General features: G+C 34.4%; 1 protein-coding gene across 1 annotated transcript; it reads left to right on the top strand.

The window, feature by feature from the left end:
• Positions 1-10491: 10491 nt before the first annotated feature.
• Positions 10492-12649, top strand: LOC120074585 (cytochrome P450 71AU50-like). Its single transcript, XM_039027748.1, has 2 exons — positions 10492-11376; positions 12035-12649. Exons 1-2 carry the CDS (start codon positions 10492-10494, stop codon positions 12647-12649), a joined length of 1500 nt encoding a protein of 499 aa, XP_038883676.1.
• The last annotated feature ends 2637 nt before the right edge of the window (positions 12650-15286 follow it).

Here is a 15286-nt window from a genome sequence, read left to right as displayed (position 1 = left end):
TCCATCTCTGGAAATACTTTTCACTTTGGTTAACACATTCTTCCAACCTTCTCTCGATAGGCGGAATAACATCTTCACTTCTGCTCTCACAGGTGAACACAGAAAATGAAATAGAGGATAGAAAAAAAATGGAAAGAGTGTCAATGTCTTGACACAGATCCTGATTGAGGATTTGTGCTTGTCGACATGTGAATATGGTGGAGAGGAAAGTTCCCTCTTAGGCTTGCTTTCCCGGTAGAATTGACTTTTGCACAGAGCTTCAACTATAAGAATTGGAAGAATTCTCTGCTCGAGACTCACCTCTCGGCTTTGTCTCATCGTTCTCTTGGATCTACTTTGGACAGTCGCTTCAGGCCAACCTCTCTCTTAGAATCAGTACATGCACGTCTCTATGTATACATGTATATCTTTCAGTGAATTTGAAGAGGCCATTTATAGCCGAGACCTTGGCTCTTTGAATTTGTGGTCCCCACTGTATAGTTATGGTAGTTCCTGAAATGGCGGAATGGAAAATTCCTTCTGTTACATAATCAATCCATCAGAAATGCACAACTAAAAGCTGTACACTTGTCAGAATCCTCCGTAAATGCGTTGCTCTTCACATCTTCGATCGATCGCCGCATGCGGTGTTGTTTTTAATTACCGCATGTGGTTGGGATTTCGTTGATCGCTAAGCTCAAGATCGATTGTCGCATGCGCCGTCATTGCGTTAATCATTTTTTCATTCTTGATTGATGGGCGCAATGTGACGTAGATGCATTGTTCATTTTGTCTTTGAGCCATTAACGCATGCGGTAACTTATTTCCTACAAACAGAAAATGAAACATTCTATTCTACCATTGCAATGGTGTTAGTGGGTGTATTTACAAAATTTCATAATTTTCGTATTTCTTAGCCAATTTGTATACTATCGACGCAACTTTCCTTTCTTTTTGCCGCAATATCTAAATAAAACAGTATAAATAACTTGTATTTCTACAAGTTATCAACGACCTTAGCACATATAATTTATTTTCCCGTTTAGCTGAACATACATCAACACCACTTTCAAAACAAACACTTTATTTACAGAAAAATGTATTTGATATTTACATTCAACCAATGACTTTACAGAAATTAAGTTCCTCTTTAACTCGGGAACTACATACACATCATTCAAAATGATAAACCTATTTTGTCATGTGAACTGGAGACCTCCTACTGCCACAGCTAAGAGAACGTGCCCGGTTCCAAGTCACATCGTCATCTCATCAGGACCAAGCTACCATCAGGAACTAATTCCCTAAAATGAAGAACAAACATGGTTAGTGACCCCATCGTCAATAATCCAGGCAGAATCATCATTCTCCACTAAACAAGTTTCCAAAACTAGTACATTGCATTTATCTTGTTTAACCTTCTTCTTCTTAGCCAAATAATGTGGGCAGTTTCGCTTTCAGTGCCCGTCTTAGTTGTACTGGAAACATTTTCCTTTGTCAACCCTCACCGGTTGCCTACCCCTTGGAGTAGCAGGTTATGGGTTAGCAGGCTCGTTCCCCTTACCACCCTTCTTCTTTTTCCACTTTCTAGTGTCAGAAGTAGAAGGTGCAGACTTAGTTCCAGAGGTCGAACCTTTGTGGAACATTTTGGAAGATGAGGCAACATTTTCCTCACCGACCTTCTTTTCCTTACTTTTCAGCAAAGATTGGAAAGTCTACAACTCATTGAGTAAAGTTGTACGGTTGTAGTTAACCCTGTTCAGAACAGCGTTGCTAACAAAATGAAGGAATCTTTCTGGTAACGACTCCAGAATAATGCTAACCTGGCTTGCCTCATCAATGCTCGACCCATTCATCTCTTCCACGTTGAAGTGGACCATCATATTTAGAACATGTTCTCGAACAGATGTTCCCTCTTTCATGCGTGAGTTAAAGATGTACTTCAGAGCGTCGTGCCTGAGCTGCACGGACGGTTGTCTAAACATTCCCATCAGGGACTCCTTGATCTCGCATGCAGTGATCATGGGCTCATGCTTCTTGGCCAAAACATTGTTAAGGTTGGCCAAGATATACGATCGGGCCTTTTTGTTTGCCTGTGTCCAACGCTCATACGCATCTTGAACGTTTCGAACAGGGTTAGGAGGTGGAATAGGAGGACATTCCTCCCCTAAAGATGAACATTAAGTCATCGATGATTAGTATTGTGTTAATTGTATTCTTAAAACTAGCATAATTTTCGCATCTGTTTGTCGGCAGCAAGTAAAGACAAAGTCGCGGTAGCCATAATATAAAATTCCTGAAAAATGAACAAACTTAATAAGTCTACTTGCATTGAACCACTTTTAATACCAATTAAATTTTAGCAAAATAGTTCTAGTGTACCCTAAGTGACATCTATTTTGCAATGATACTCCAATGAGGTAGGTCAAAAGTCACCGTAGGGTGATCAAGTGCCCTTTCACTGGAATGAGACAATCTTAACCATTAGACAGAAACAACTCCTTGTAACTGAATCTAACAGTTACCATTGTTCGGTCCATAATTTGTTAACATCCTTAACAATTCTTTGTAAGTGTAATCTCTCATTTTAGGTCTTAGAATCCTGCCCTAATGAGCCAACATTAGGGAAAAACCGATTAGGACAAGAGACTAAAGCTACCCTATCTATTGCTAGAGATCAAATAAAGAGTTGTGCAAAAAAACCATCCTTTAGGGGGACACTCTTAGGGTGCCACAAGGCGATGCACTCAAACTTTATTCAACCTCATGAGAGAGACCGAGGGATATGTTGTGACACGTCCCGCTCCCACTTACTATGAACATTCACTCCATTCACCTTATTATTGACCTACTCAAATGCCACCCGTAGGGGGACACTCCAGTGGTGCCTCGAGGCCGAGGATAGATCTCATGATGTGAACTTTTTAGGGAGAAATGTGTAGAGGTAAAGCGAAGTATCATATACCCCAATTACCTCCCACTGAATGTTCTACCTAGGGATTCGTTAACTTAGAAAATCTGGCTACTGATTTTAACTAAGTGGTTTGTTTAATTTGTTAAAAAACAACACTTACTTTTGATGATTAAACAAGTTTGATCAAGTCTTATTAAACACTTTAACGAACTTTCATCAAATTTGCATGAATGTGATAAATCTATCTAATTCACCTTTCCAGGTAGGTTCCCAGGTAGGGTGCGACATTTCCATTGACTTAAGTACCCCAACCTAGCTAGAACCAGCCTTAGCCAACAGGTTCATTATAAATACATTTGTTACATATTTAATCTTTTGTTAGTCAATATAATCCTATTAAACCAAATTAAAAGATTAAACTTAGGTTTCTAATCTTTTTAGAAACGTGATCTTAGGTCAATCTCAATCAAATTTTAAAACTCTTTTAAAACATGATTAAAGCCTAAGGTGTGCATGCAACTCTTTATTATTGATTTAGTTCTAATTTCATTAATTATAACTTTTATAAAAAAATGAAACAATTAAAACCATTCACATTGCTAGCTAGACATTCATTAGGCATTTATAACTTTTATAAATAAACCTAAGTGTCATGTTTCATGCAATGTTCATTCATTACTAATATATATAACTTTTATATAACCCAAGTAATGAAATAAGCATACATTCCATGCTAACATACAACTTTATATTATAATATTTATAATATAAATTATGCATGGATATTCTATAATGCATGCACATATTATAACTCTTATATTATATGATGCATGAGCATGCTTTATGTAATTTAATCATGCAAACTAATATATTATAATACTTATAATATAAAGATGATGCATGAAAAATGCATAACCTATGGTGGGTTTTAAAACCATATGACATACATTATGGCATATAATATAAACATACATCACATGCATATTAAAAAAAAAAATTGATGGATTGGGATAATTTGTCTCAAAATCAGAATGGAAATGCTAAACTATTACAAAAGATGGAGTGAACCAGTTCGAATAGGTAAACCGGGTCTTGAATCGCCCGCCTTGAAGCCTCGTCACTTGATCGTGTAGCAAATCCTTTGATCATCGAGTAATGCACATTGAGTGTAAACAATCGTGTAGCAATGTTCGCGTAGCTTAGGACTATGCGATGAGCATGATAACCTATGTGATCGTGCAGCGCGCTTCGAGTTACGCATTTCATGCGATCGTGTGGCTAACGACTATGCAATAAGCATGATAGTCTACACGATCGAGCAGCAAGCGTCGAGTATCATATACCATGCGATCGTGTAGCTACTGACTATGTGATAAGCATGATAGTCTACACGATTGTTTAGCGCGCATGCCTTGTGTCAAGTATCAAATACTATGCGATTGTTTACCCTTGATCATCTATGCGATCATGTAACCAACACAACATGATCGAGTAAAGTCTTTACACGATCGCGTAGCATTAGCTCTTTGATCGTTTAGCAAAATGCTACACGATCGAGTAGAACAATTCTACATAAATGCCTAGCCAAATCTAAACGATCGTTTAGCTTGAGCTAGATGCGACCAATGTTTCGTCTTCTCCATTGAAGTGAACTGCAACTCTTTGCGTCTGAAGCTTCTTCATGAATGACTCAAAAATTTAAATGAATACAGACTCGATTGTGACCAATTATGCCAAAAGACGCAGGGGCCCTTACAATTAACTTTTATAAAAGTAAACTGAAAGCATAAACAGAGACAACTATCCCAAAATTATCCATCAACAACATCCACAAACATTTAACACTTAAATTCATGATAGAAACTTAAAACCCACCAAACTGTAAACAAAATTTAATACAACAAATGGAATTTGGAAATCAGAACACAACCTGGCTCTGATACCAATTGAAGGAACTCCGTTTACAGAGAACCTTTGAGTGGAAGTGGATCGTCCAAATCTCATTGTGAATTTATGCATATGTTTACAGTCATACAATAATAGATTATAGATAAATCTTAAATTATAGCATGCTTTGAAATAAAAACAAACGATCAAGAGACTAGACCTTTGAAGGAGCATTCTTCAAGTAATCCCTCGATATAACTCATTCACGAATGCATTAAACAACTCGAACACTCCTCGAACAAGTAGCAAGCAGCAAGTCAATCCTCAAACCAAATAGGACACTACCACTTTGTGACCTAGGTATTCTCTGTGTGAGAATCCATGAGTGGTGGGCTCTGGTTAATTTTGGTTATAGAGGAAGTTTAGTGTGCAGGAGGAAGACGATCAAGAAGGGAATAAAATTGTTGTGTAGACGACCAAGTCTATCACATAGACAACTCTCTCAATCGTGTAGATAATGAGGCTAACATATAGTTTCTCAAGCAATCGTGTAGTAACTCGATTGTTTACTCGATAGTATATCTGATATCTTGTGGAATAATTAGAAAACCATTTTCATTTATCTTACTTTTTCCATAAAACTAAGTAACTACCCACTAAAAGTGGTTATGGAGAAAAAGAAATTAATTATCAAATATTAATAAATATAAATAAATATGATAATAACTTATCATATTATATTCATAACCTATAGTTTTAATATTACACCATATATAATATATAAACCATAGTTCTTTTTCTCTATTTTATGGCATTTAACATAAACCATATTTATATTAAATTTAATAACTATGAATCTTATTCATAGAAAATATATTTGAATCATATTCAAATATTAGATTCTCCCATAAAAAAGTAATGTATCAAATATATTAGGTCAATTATATCATATATAATTGTATTAATTTAATTATATCATACATAATCAAATTCCCTTTTATTAATTTAAACATTTCAAATTAACCCAAAAACTGATTCTGAATTTAAATCCATTGAGCTACCAAGGAGACCTTATGGACCTGTAGCTTGAAGCTCCAACAGTGCGTGAATATTTGATTAAACTCTTTAATCACATTATCCACCATTCATTAATTATCGGATACTCCATTAAAGACCGATAACTATACTTTTTACACTATAGATACATTTCTGTGTCCATTGGATATAACCAATCAACAGTACGATGACCGTTCACAAATTGCTCATAAATACAGTTGGTCAAATTTTCGTTTTGCTCCTGTAGTTACATCTAAGTCCATACATAGCACTGATCCCTCTAATGAACAATAGATTATAGTCCCACTATGACTAAACCCCTCTTGGCCCAAGAAAGGGTATGGCGCCACATGTTCAAGACTCGAAATCAGCCATTAAGAAAGCAATGTATCTACGTACCCTGCTTCGGGGAAGGAGTGAATTCCATCTTTTGTAACTGAGTTCCTAGCTCCTTAATAAGACAAATCCCCAAAATGGTAGGCTTGTTGACTCCGTGATCTTGCCACTCTCACCCATGCAAATCAAAAGACTGCCCCCATTGGCAGGAGTTCACAACTCACTCTGGATTAAGGTCATGTTACCTATGGTTATCCTAGTGAAATGAAAGTCTCAATTATGAACGACGTTATATAACGAGACTAAAAATTTCGTGGTTCGGTCTTATACAAACTCCTTTGTATAGAATATCACCACTCGCATGTCTAATACACGAATGATCAGGATCAGATCATTTGTAGCACTTTAAAACACTTGTAACACCTATAAAGTAAGTCATACTCGTAGTGTCACCAGAATAAGGTATCTAGCCTTATCTATATACTACAAACAATTTAGGTTATCACTTAAACACGATTCACTTGTATGTCTCCACATATATGTTTAAGTTAGAACGATAACCATGGATCTTAGTTTATTGGTTTGTGGTTAATGCAACTAAAATATCATATATTTCATAAACAAAAGTAAATGAAATATCATATATTATAAATCACAGAATGTTTGTTCATACAAATGTTTACAAACTATAGGACCCTACGGGATTTAGGGCATCAACCCCAACACGTGCGTTGTGACATCCTACAAGTTGGAAAGTCTAGACTCATAGCATGATTCATTGAGTGAGATTAGATTAGGACAAACAAGTGTGAGTTTAGAAAAAATCTTAGTTGACACGAGAATTTCTAATTCATGCAACCTAATCTACAATAATGCAATGCCGCCATGTAGAAATTGCATACAAGAACCCAATAAAAATAATTTTTCATATCAATTATATCAAATTCTATTAAAAACAAATTTAAATCAAACTCAAGAGTTCATAGGATTCAACATCATTAATTAAACATCCTCAAGAAATTGAATAAAACTACCAAATCCAAGAAGAAAGGGTTATCTAGCCTTGCATCTTCTTCAAATTAGCAACAATAAATGAGAAATTGAATGCAATAATGAAATGAATTGAAAGATGGAGGAAAGAATAGTGAAAATCTGGTGAAACTCTTAAAAAAAACGTCCCCAATGCGACTCCAACTCATTATGTTCTCTGCTAGAACGTAAGTGATGAATTTATAAGTAGGTCGTAGCGTCACAAGGATGATTAAGAGCATTGTGACGCTCAATTGCGTGCACGCAAGGTGAAGATTTCCATTGAAATTTCGTAGCATTGCAACGCTGTTGGACAGCATCGCAACGCTGCCCTGTTCAACAACTTCTATCTTCTAGCATTGAGGTAGCGTCAAGCTCCTTCATGCCAAGAGCGTGATTTCCAGTGTCGAGACAACATCAAGGGAGGGTTGCAACACTGCCTTTAAGGGTAGTTTTATAATTTTGTTGTTTGTATTAACATGGTGCATCCAATTCAATTTTTGCTTCTTTTTGGCTCAACTTTTATCCAAATGACATATTTGCTCCTCGGGATCGATTTATCTACAAATTAGACAATTTAAGCATAAGAATTATTCAATATGGTGGAAGTAAGGGCATAATATTAGCTCTTTTTGAGAGCTAATAGGATTCTTGTCATTGGTCAGCTATGGAGGCACATGACTCTCAGGCTTTACGTTTACCTATTCCCTATCCATGTCTGATTTGTGGAATTCTATTGTCTAAGAAACCTTATTTACTCTCAGTAGAAGAAACTATTAATGCCACTCCGTTTCAAGGCCATTATGTTCCAAATATTGTGTCGTCTTCTCCCAATACTGTTGAAGAAGCTCCCAGTGCTGATATTATCAAGTCTACTTTTGGCCTCCACCTCATGTACTCACTATCTGAGGAGATTAAGATGCTTACTGATGTTATTTATCATGCCTCTGATCGAAAGTGTGAGCTTAATACGTTATTGGTTTTGATGAGATAGGTGCTAATGATCCTAATCAGGCTGGGCCTTCATCTTGATATTTTCTTTAAGCTAGAGAGGGAGTTGGTCTTGGTTGTCTTGGTCTAGTGTTGGTTTGTTGGATGTTAGCAGGTACGAACATTGGTTTTATTTTTGAGCTACAGTTGTTTCCGTTTAATGTTTGTTTTGTTGATGGACCAATCTGTTATTTGGTTTTTTACTACTTTGTATGGGTTACAAAGTTGTTCTTATGAACCTTTATTTTCTTCTATGGATTATCACTTTATGCCTTCTTTGTCTTCCCTTGTGAATGGTTGTTAGGGATGGTTGTGTTGATTTTGTCCTGTTTTAAAAAAATTATCTTAGTCAACGGGGGAGTTTGTTAGAAATAATGATATTGGCTAAATATATTTGTTCAAGATTCCTAACATTCTTTTAGTAGCTTTCTGGAGTTGTCTCTTCTTTTTTCTCTGATGGATGTTGTCCCAGATGTTGCTCTTTCAGTTGCCAAATCTGTAGAATATTTATTTCCTTATTTATTGTATTCTGCAAAATATTTTATTGGAATGTTTTCTTTTCTGGTGTGCTGACGATTTTGTGGGGGAATATTTTCCATCATTATATTGTTCTAACTAAGCTTAAGAAGTTCTCATGCGAAGGTTGTCACTTCTATTATTGTGTGAGCTCTACAAACTTTTTGCAGGCTCTACATTGTTTTTCAAGAAGAATTTCTTTGTTCTTTTTGTGGCAGCGTGTTCTTCCACCTTTTCTTACTTTAATTCACAAAGGTTGATTTATCTTAGGGGGAGCCTAAGATATTTTTTGTTGAGATGGATTTCTCAAGCCTTAGGGGGAGTATAAAATGTTATTCATCGAGAAGGGAGTTCTTATTACTTAGGGGAGCCTAAGTTCACATGTGAAAGGTGTTCACAAATTGAAGGAAAGATATCATCTCGTGAGAAGGAGTCTCCCACACTTAGGAGGTGCCTAGGCGTTTCAACATTAATATTCACATACTTAAGGGGAGTCTAAGTTCAAGAGAGGGAATCTCACATCTAAGGAGAGCTTAGGTGCACAACGAAGTCGGGCTACATGTGTGTTACTATAACTATTGTTAATTTACAGATAAGTACAACGTTATAATCGCTAGACATTCATATATTAGTGGATTATCTTTCCTGGGCACACTGCCCCCCAGATGTAGATGTTTTATCACCGAATTGGGTTACCAACCTTGGTATGTTTATCTTTTGATTTACTTTACGTTGTTTTACTATTGTCTCTGGATGTGCCTAGACTTCATGTGAGACAGTCCAGAGTGTGAGTAACCCCTTTACAAAATGTCAGAATTTATCTAAAGAATGATTTCAATTCAAGATACAAAATTTGGCTACCATTTTCTAAAGGGTTGTTGTGGGGTGCTAGCGCATTTCCTATGCACAAACAACTCTCAAACTCAACTCTAGTTTCCACAGACCATATTTGACTAAAAATTGTTTATTTTATATCGGTGTCCAATAATATCGTAAAAAGAATTGGTGGCGACTCCTTTTTATTTTCTTTTGATGTTAACCCATTTTTAAAGACTTCAGCCGCTCTATGTCGTCTTGGGCACGTTCTATAATAGACACTGAGCTAGACATCTATTCGTGTGATTGACACTAATAATGTCTATCTATTACTGATATTTTCTTATATTTATAAATTAGTTGACTCACCTTCCCATATTTGAAATTACTTCAATAATTTATCTGCTTCTTCCTTTGAAAAAAAAAAAAAAAACGAAATAAATAAACAATAAAACATAAATAATAACCAACCGTCTTTTTTAAAACGAAGTTTTCTTTTTCCATTTTCAAATTTATCCCCGCCGCACCCCAATCTTGACATTCCAAAATTACACACACACATATATATTGAAAAAAACAATCCAACGTTATATATTAAAAATCAGTATCTTACTAATTTTATATCATAGAGCGTTGAGAAACAAAGAGAATAATGAGAATATCGTAATTTCACATCTCCGATATTGTTGAAAACCATCCTAGCCAGCTTCAGCAGTTGAATCCTCTAGAGCATATAGCAAATTTTGTATAATATTTTTTGCATATATTAAAACAACTCAAATTTTTAAAAATTCTTGGTGGCTTTAAAATATAAACAAAACAACAAACAACAAACAATAATACCATCATTGAAGGTTGAAGAAACACCACCTATAAAAATAGGTCAATCAATAATAATTAAAGCTCATTAAATCCCATTTTAATTTCAATACCATCATCATTATCAGTTGAAAGAAGAATTACATGCCATGGCTTGGATTTGGGCCACAATTGCACTATTACTTCTTTCAAACTACCTCTTTCAAACATGGCAATTCAACAAGAAGAGCAAGGGCAAGAAATTACCTCCTGGCCCAAAAGGGTTTCCTATTATTGGCAGCCTCAATTTGCTAAAAGAGTTTCCTCATAGAGATCTTCATCAATTGTCTCAAAAATATGGTCCCATAATGCACATGAAATTGGGACTTGTAAACACAATTGTTGTCTCTTCCCCAACAGCTGCTGAGCTTTTTCTCAAAACCCATGACCTTATTTTTGCAAGTAGGCCCCTCACTATGGTCTCAAAATTCCTGTCTTATGGCCAAAAGAATTTGGTTTTTGCTCAATATGGATCTTATTGGAGGAATATACGTAAAATGTGTACGCTTGAATTGCTTAGTAACCACAAGATCAATTCTTTCAAATCCATGAGAAAGGAAGAACTTGGATTGTTGATTGAGCATCTCAAAGAGGCTGCAAATGATGGTGTTGCTATTAATCTTAGTTCTAAAGTCGTGTCACTCAGCACAGATATGACTTGTTTGATGGTTTTTGGGAGGAAATTTGGAGACGAAGAGTTGGATGATAGAGGTTTTAAGGCTATGATGCAAGAGGTGATGCAATTAATCGCTGCTCCTAATTTGGGAGATTTTATTCCTTTTATTGCAAGACTTGATCTCCAAGGGTTGACATGTCGGATGAAAAATGTTAGCAAAGTGTTTGATGGGTTCTTTGAGAGGATTATTGATGAACATCTTAACTCTATGGGTGGAAAAAGAACCAAAGATTTTTTAGATGTCATGTTGGATCTAATGGACTCTGTGGATACTCATGAGTATCGAATTGATCGTTCCTGCGTCAAAGCAATAATAATGGTGAGAATTTGAATCCTCTGATCTTTTTAGTCAAAAGATAAATTCTTTAATCATATGTTAAACTATGGTCAATTTGAGTTAAATATAGGGTGTCTATCTGAAAAATGTTTTTCGAAGTGCGTAAATTAACTTTTTCTTAATGATTTATAAAGTCGTTTCTAATGGAACTAGGAGTTCATTTTAGTATCTGTATTTTTAAAAAATTCATTTTAGCTTGTGTACATTTAACTTTGGTTCATTTTTGTCATTGTAATATCATATTTGGTTTATTTTGGTCATTAACTATTAAAAAGCGTCCATTTTGATCAAGTAAAAATGAAATAAAAATAAAAAAGTATGGACAACCAAATGAATCATTTTTTTTAATATAAGGACCAAAATGAACCATAGTCAAGAATATATAATCAAAGTAATGTATTTAATCATTTTTTTTAATAGAAAAACTTTGAATAAAAATTTGCCATATGAAAACTTTTTTTTTAAAAGAAAAGATTGATTTATTTATTTTTAATATGTACGTAAATGGAGAAACATGGATCAAGTATAATCTAAGTTGAATCTAATCATGACATTTTTTCAAATATGGCATAGAGATGCGGGATGTGTGTCAATGATAGTAATTAGTTTATTACATGCATACCTTGACTTTTTTAAATAGGATATACTTGGTGCTGCAATGGACACTTCAGCCACAGTAATTGGATGGGCACTTCCTGAGCTCATAAGACATCCACAAGCAATGAAGAAAATGCAAGATGAATTAGAAAATGTGGTGGGGTTGGATAGAATAGTGCAAGAATCAGATTTAATTCACTTGGAATATTTGGACATGGTAATTAAAGAGGTTCTTAGGCTGTATCCACCAGTTCCATTGTTAGTTCCACATGAATCTCTTGAAGATTGCATTGTTAATGATTTTTTCATTCCAAAAAAATCGCGTATAATAGTAAATACATGGACAATTGGACGAAATCCAAGTACTTGGATTCATCCAGAAAAGTTCTATCCAGAGAGATTTATTGGTGGGAAAGTGGATGTAAGAGGAAGAGATTTTCAATTAATTCCATTTGGAACTGGTCGAAGAGGGTGCCCTGGATTACAATTGGGTTTGACTGTGGTTCGTTTGGTGATAGCTCAACTTGTACATTGCTTTCATTGGAAGCTCCCTAAGCGTATGACAATAGATAAATTAGACATGACTGAAGAATTTGGGTTGACTTGTCCTAGAGCTCAAGATCTTATTGTCACTCCTATTTATCGACTTCACATTTGAATTTACCCTTCCCCTATGCTAAATTTAGTTAATGATGTAAAAGAAATTGTAATTGTTTCAATAAAATTTAGGGGAAAATACTTTTTTTTTTAATCTCTAGGTTTTGAGTATAGTTTCTATTTTATTCATAAGTTTTAGAATACTAGACTTTTACCCTTGAGTTTTGAGTTTAATTTTCATATTGTCTTGGGGTTTCAAAATGTTATATTTTTACCCTATGAATTTTGAGTTAGTTTTCATTTAGTCGTTTAGTTTCTGTATTTTACACTTTACCTTCATATTTTGACTAATGTACGTTCACTTTGACATGTGATATTAACTTTGATTAATGTTTGTTAAAAGAGTCCAAACAAGATTTATCACATAATATACTTACCGAAAGAAACTTGGATCTTTACTAATTTGTGTCCGACGATATTTGAACTCACCAATCGGACTTTTTACGGTTATGGGTCTTTCCATTTTAGATCAATAAGGTCATCAAAACTCAAAACTGACCCCAAATAGAATGGGCAAATTCATTCTTGGGTTGATTGGGTGTGGGTAATTGTCAAATCTTCATTAAAAGGAAGAAAATGTTGGTGCCCATAGTTGTTCAGTAGAAAAACACCACAATGCCATATAAGAGGTCTTCGTCGAGGTTGCCAACCAAGGGAGGTTATTAGAGAAATGGGCTACTCTTATAATAACCAATGGGTCGATTGGATGAATGTCTAATTTGTAAATGAAATTTTCAAAAATATCTAAATAAAGTTTATATACAAAAAAAAATGTCTAAATATTTAAAAATAAATAAATTCATATACATGGTAATTGTTTTAAAACGCTGACTGCAGAATTAAACATTATCTAAAATCAAAATGTAGTCAAAATTTCAAAATTACCACAAATGTAGGAATTAGAATCCAACCAAATAATTCAAAAATCCGAAATTGAAGAACTGTTAAATTGAAAACCAATTGAATATTATACAAAACAAAAAGAAAAATTTCGTATGAAAACGAAAAACTCTCCCTAAACCATGTTTATCCAAATACAATGCATGGGAAAAATAAATTGAAAGTTGATATGAAAACAAAAATAAAACTCTATTAACAAATACAACATCAAAACTGATAATTTAAAAACAAAATAATGCCACCTACCACCCTAAAAATTAGTACACATCTCCCAAATCAACATTAATCACTCTCTCATCTCCATTCTCTATGATAGTAACAAATACACAAGATACAAAATTTAGAAATAAAACATTGTTCAAATACCTTTTGCCTCTATGAAAGTAACAAATACATGGAATATAGAATAAAAAATAGATACCTAAAGACTACAGAAAGGACATATGGTAACTCAGTACTTTCGGAGGTTAAATAATGAACAAGTATTTATCTAGGATTTTGAAGGCAAGAACGTGAAGCAATAAATATTAACAGTATTGATTTTTGCCACCCATGAATAAAAATAACATGAAAAACTTTTTAAGATTATAAAGACATGGAAACATTAACCCTAAATCCATTAATCAAACCAACATCTCAAACCCTTTCACAACCTCGTCCATCCACTCTCCAACAAAGAAAAGAAAAGAAAACATAAACATGCTTCTTCTTCATGTTGTTTGTACCTTATAGGTATGCTGCTTGTTTTTACCTTGCATATACAATGTATTTGCAGGCATCAAACCCTTTGCAATAATTGACATAAACCAAGGGCTTTGATAGTTGTCTTTCTTCCTAAGGTCATTGATTCATGCTATGAATTACATGTTTTTATGCCATTTTTATGCATGTTTTACGAAGAAAAATGAATTATTACATGAGTTCTCTCTTAAATTTTGGCTTAATTCACAAAATTTAGCTCTTGAAGGTCTAATTGGACTTTAATTATGATATTCGATATTTTGAAGCTAATTTGGTGAATTTTGGTAGTTTTTTTGCAGTTTCTACAAGATTTTAATTTGATGCGCCCACAGTAGTTTGATGTGGCCGTAGTACTAGGCCCTAAAGTTTCACATTTTGTACCAGTCAAAGGCAGTTCCTTTTTCACAATTTGATTGGTTATTTAGCTCCGATTTTCCCTAAAAAGCATTTAGACCTTGAATTTTGATCTTCCCCAACAACTTTAGGGCTTATAAAAGGGATGGAAGCCCTCCAAATGGAGATCATAAGCTCATTGGCTTACCATCTTCTCCATCACGGTTTCTGTCATTTTTCCAAAGCCACCTTGGGTTTATCTTCATGTTTCAAGTCAGAACCTTACAAACAAAAGTTCTTCTAAAGTGTTTTGACTGTAGGATTTCTCATCTCACAGAAATGAGTGTCAAGGAATGATTTCCACTTTGAAAAATGGGAGATCGTCCTAAGGAAAGACTTGGAATTTGAAGATTTGTTGCAATTTTCTAGCATTTCTTTTCTTTTATTCATTCCTTGTAATTATTTTTTTATTCCTTTATTTTCTTTTCAATTTAACTCTATTGTAGCAATGTTTTCTTTTTATCTAATAAAGAAGTTTATTTTTTCAATCATCGTGAACTATATTCTTCCTAGGGATTCAACAATGTGAATACCCAAGGGTCTATGGCTTAAATACTATTGTGCTCACACCACTTTGTTGTTATTTTATTCTCTTTGTTGAAAA

Source organism: Benincasa hispida, chromosome 3, assembly GCF_009727055.1.
Source record: "Benincasa hispida cultivar B227 chromosome 3, ASM972705v1, whole genome shotgun sequence".
NCBI lineage: Eukaryota > Viridiplantae > Streptophyta > Magnoliopsida > Cucurbitales > Cucurbitaceae > Benincasa > Benincasa hispida.
The sequence above is the reverse complement of the archived record's forward strand: the minus strand, read 5'-3'. Positions and strand labels throughout refer to the sequence as shown.

Bases quoted from the DNA above. Each gene is read 5' to 3' on its own strand.
- LOC120074585 (XM_039027748.1), top strand. From the start codon at position 10,492: ATGGCTTGGATTTGGGCCACAATTGCACTATTACTTCTTTCAAACTAC. The intron at 11,377-12,034 runs GTGAGAATTTGA...TTTTTTAAATAG, and splicing joins GCGTCAAAGCAATAATAATG to GATATACTTGGTGCTGCAAT.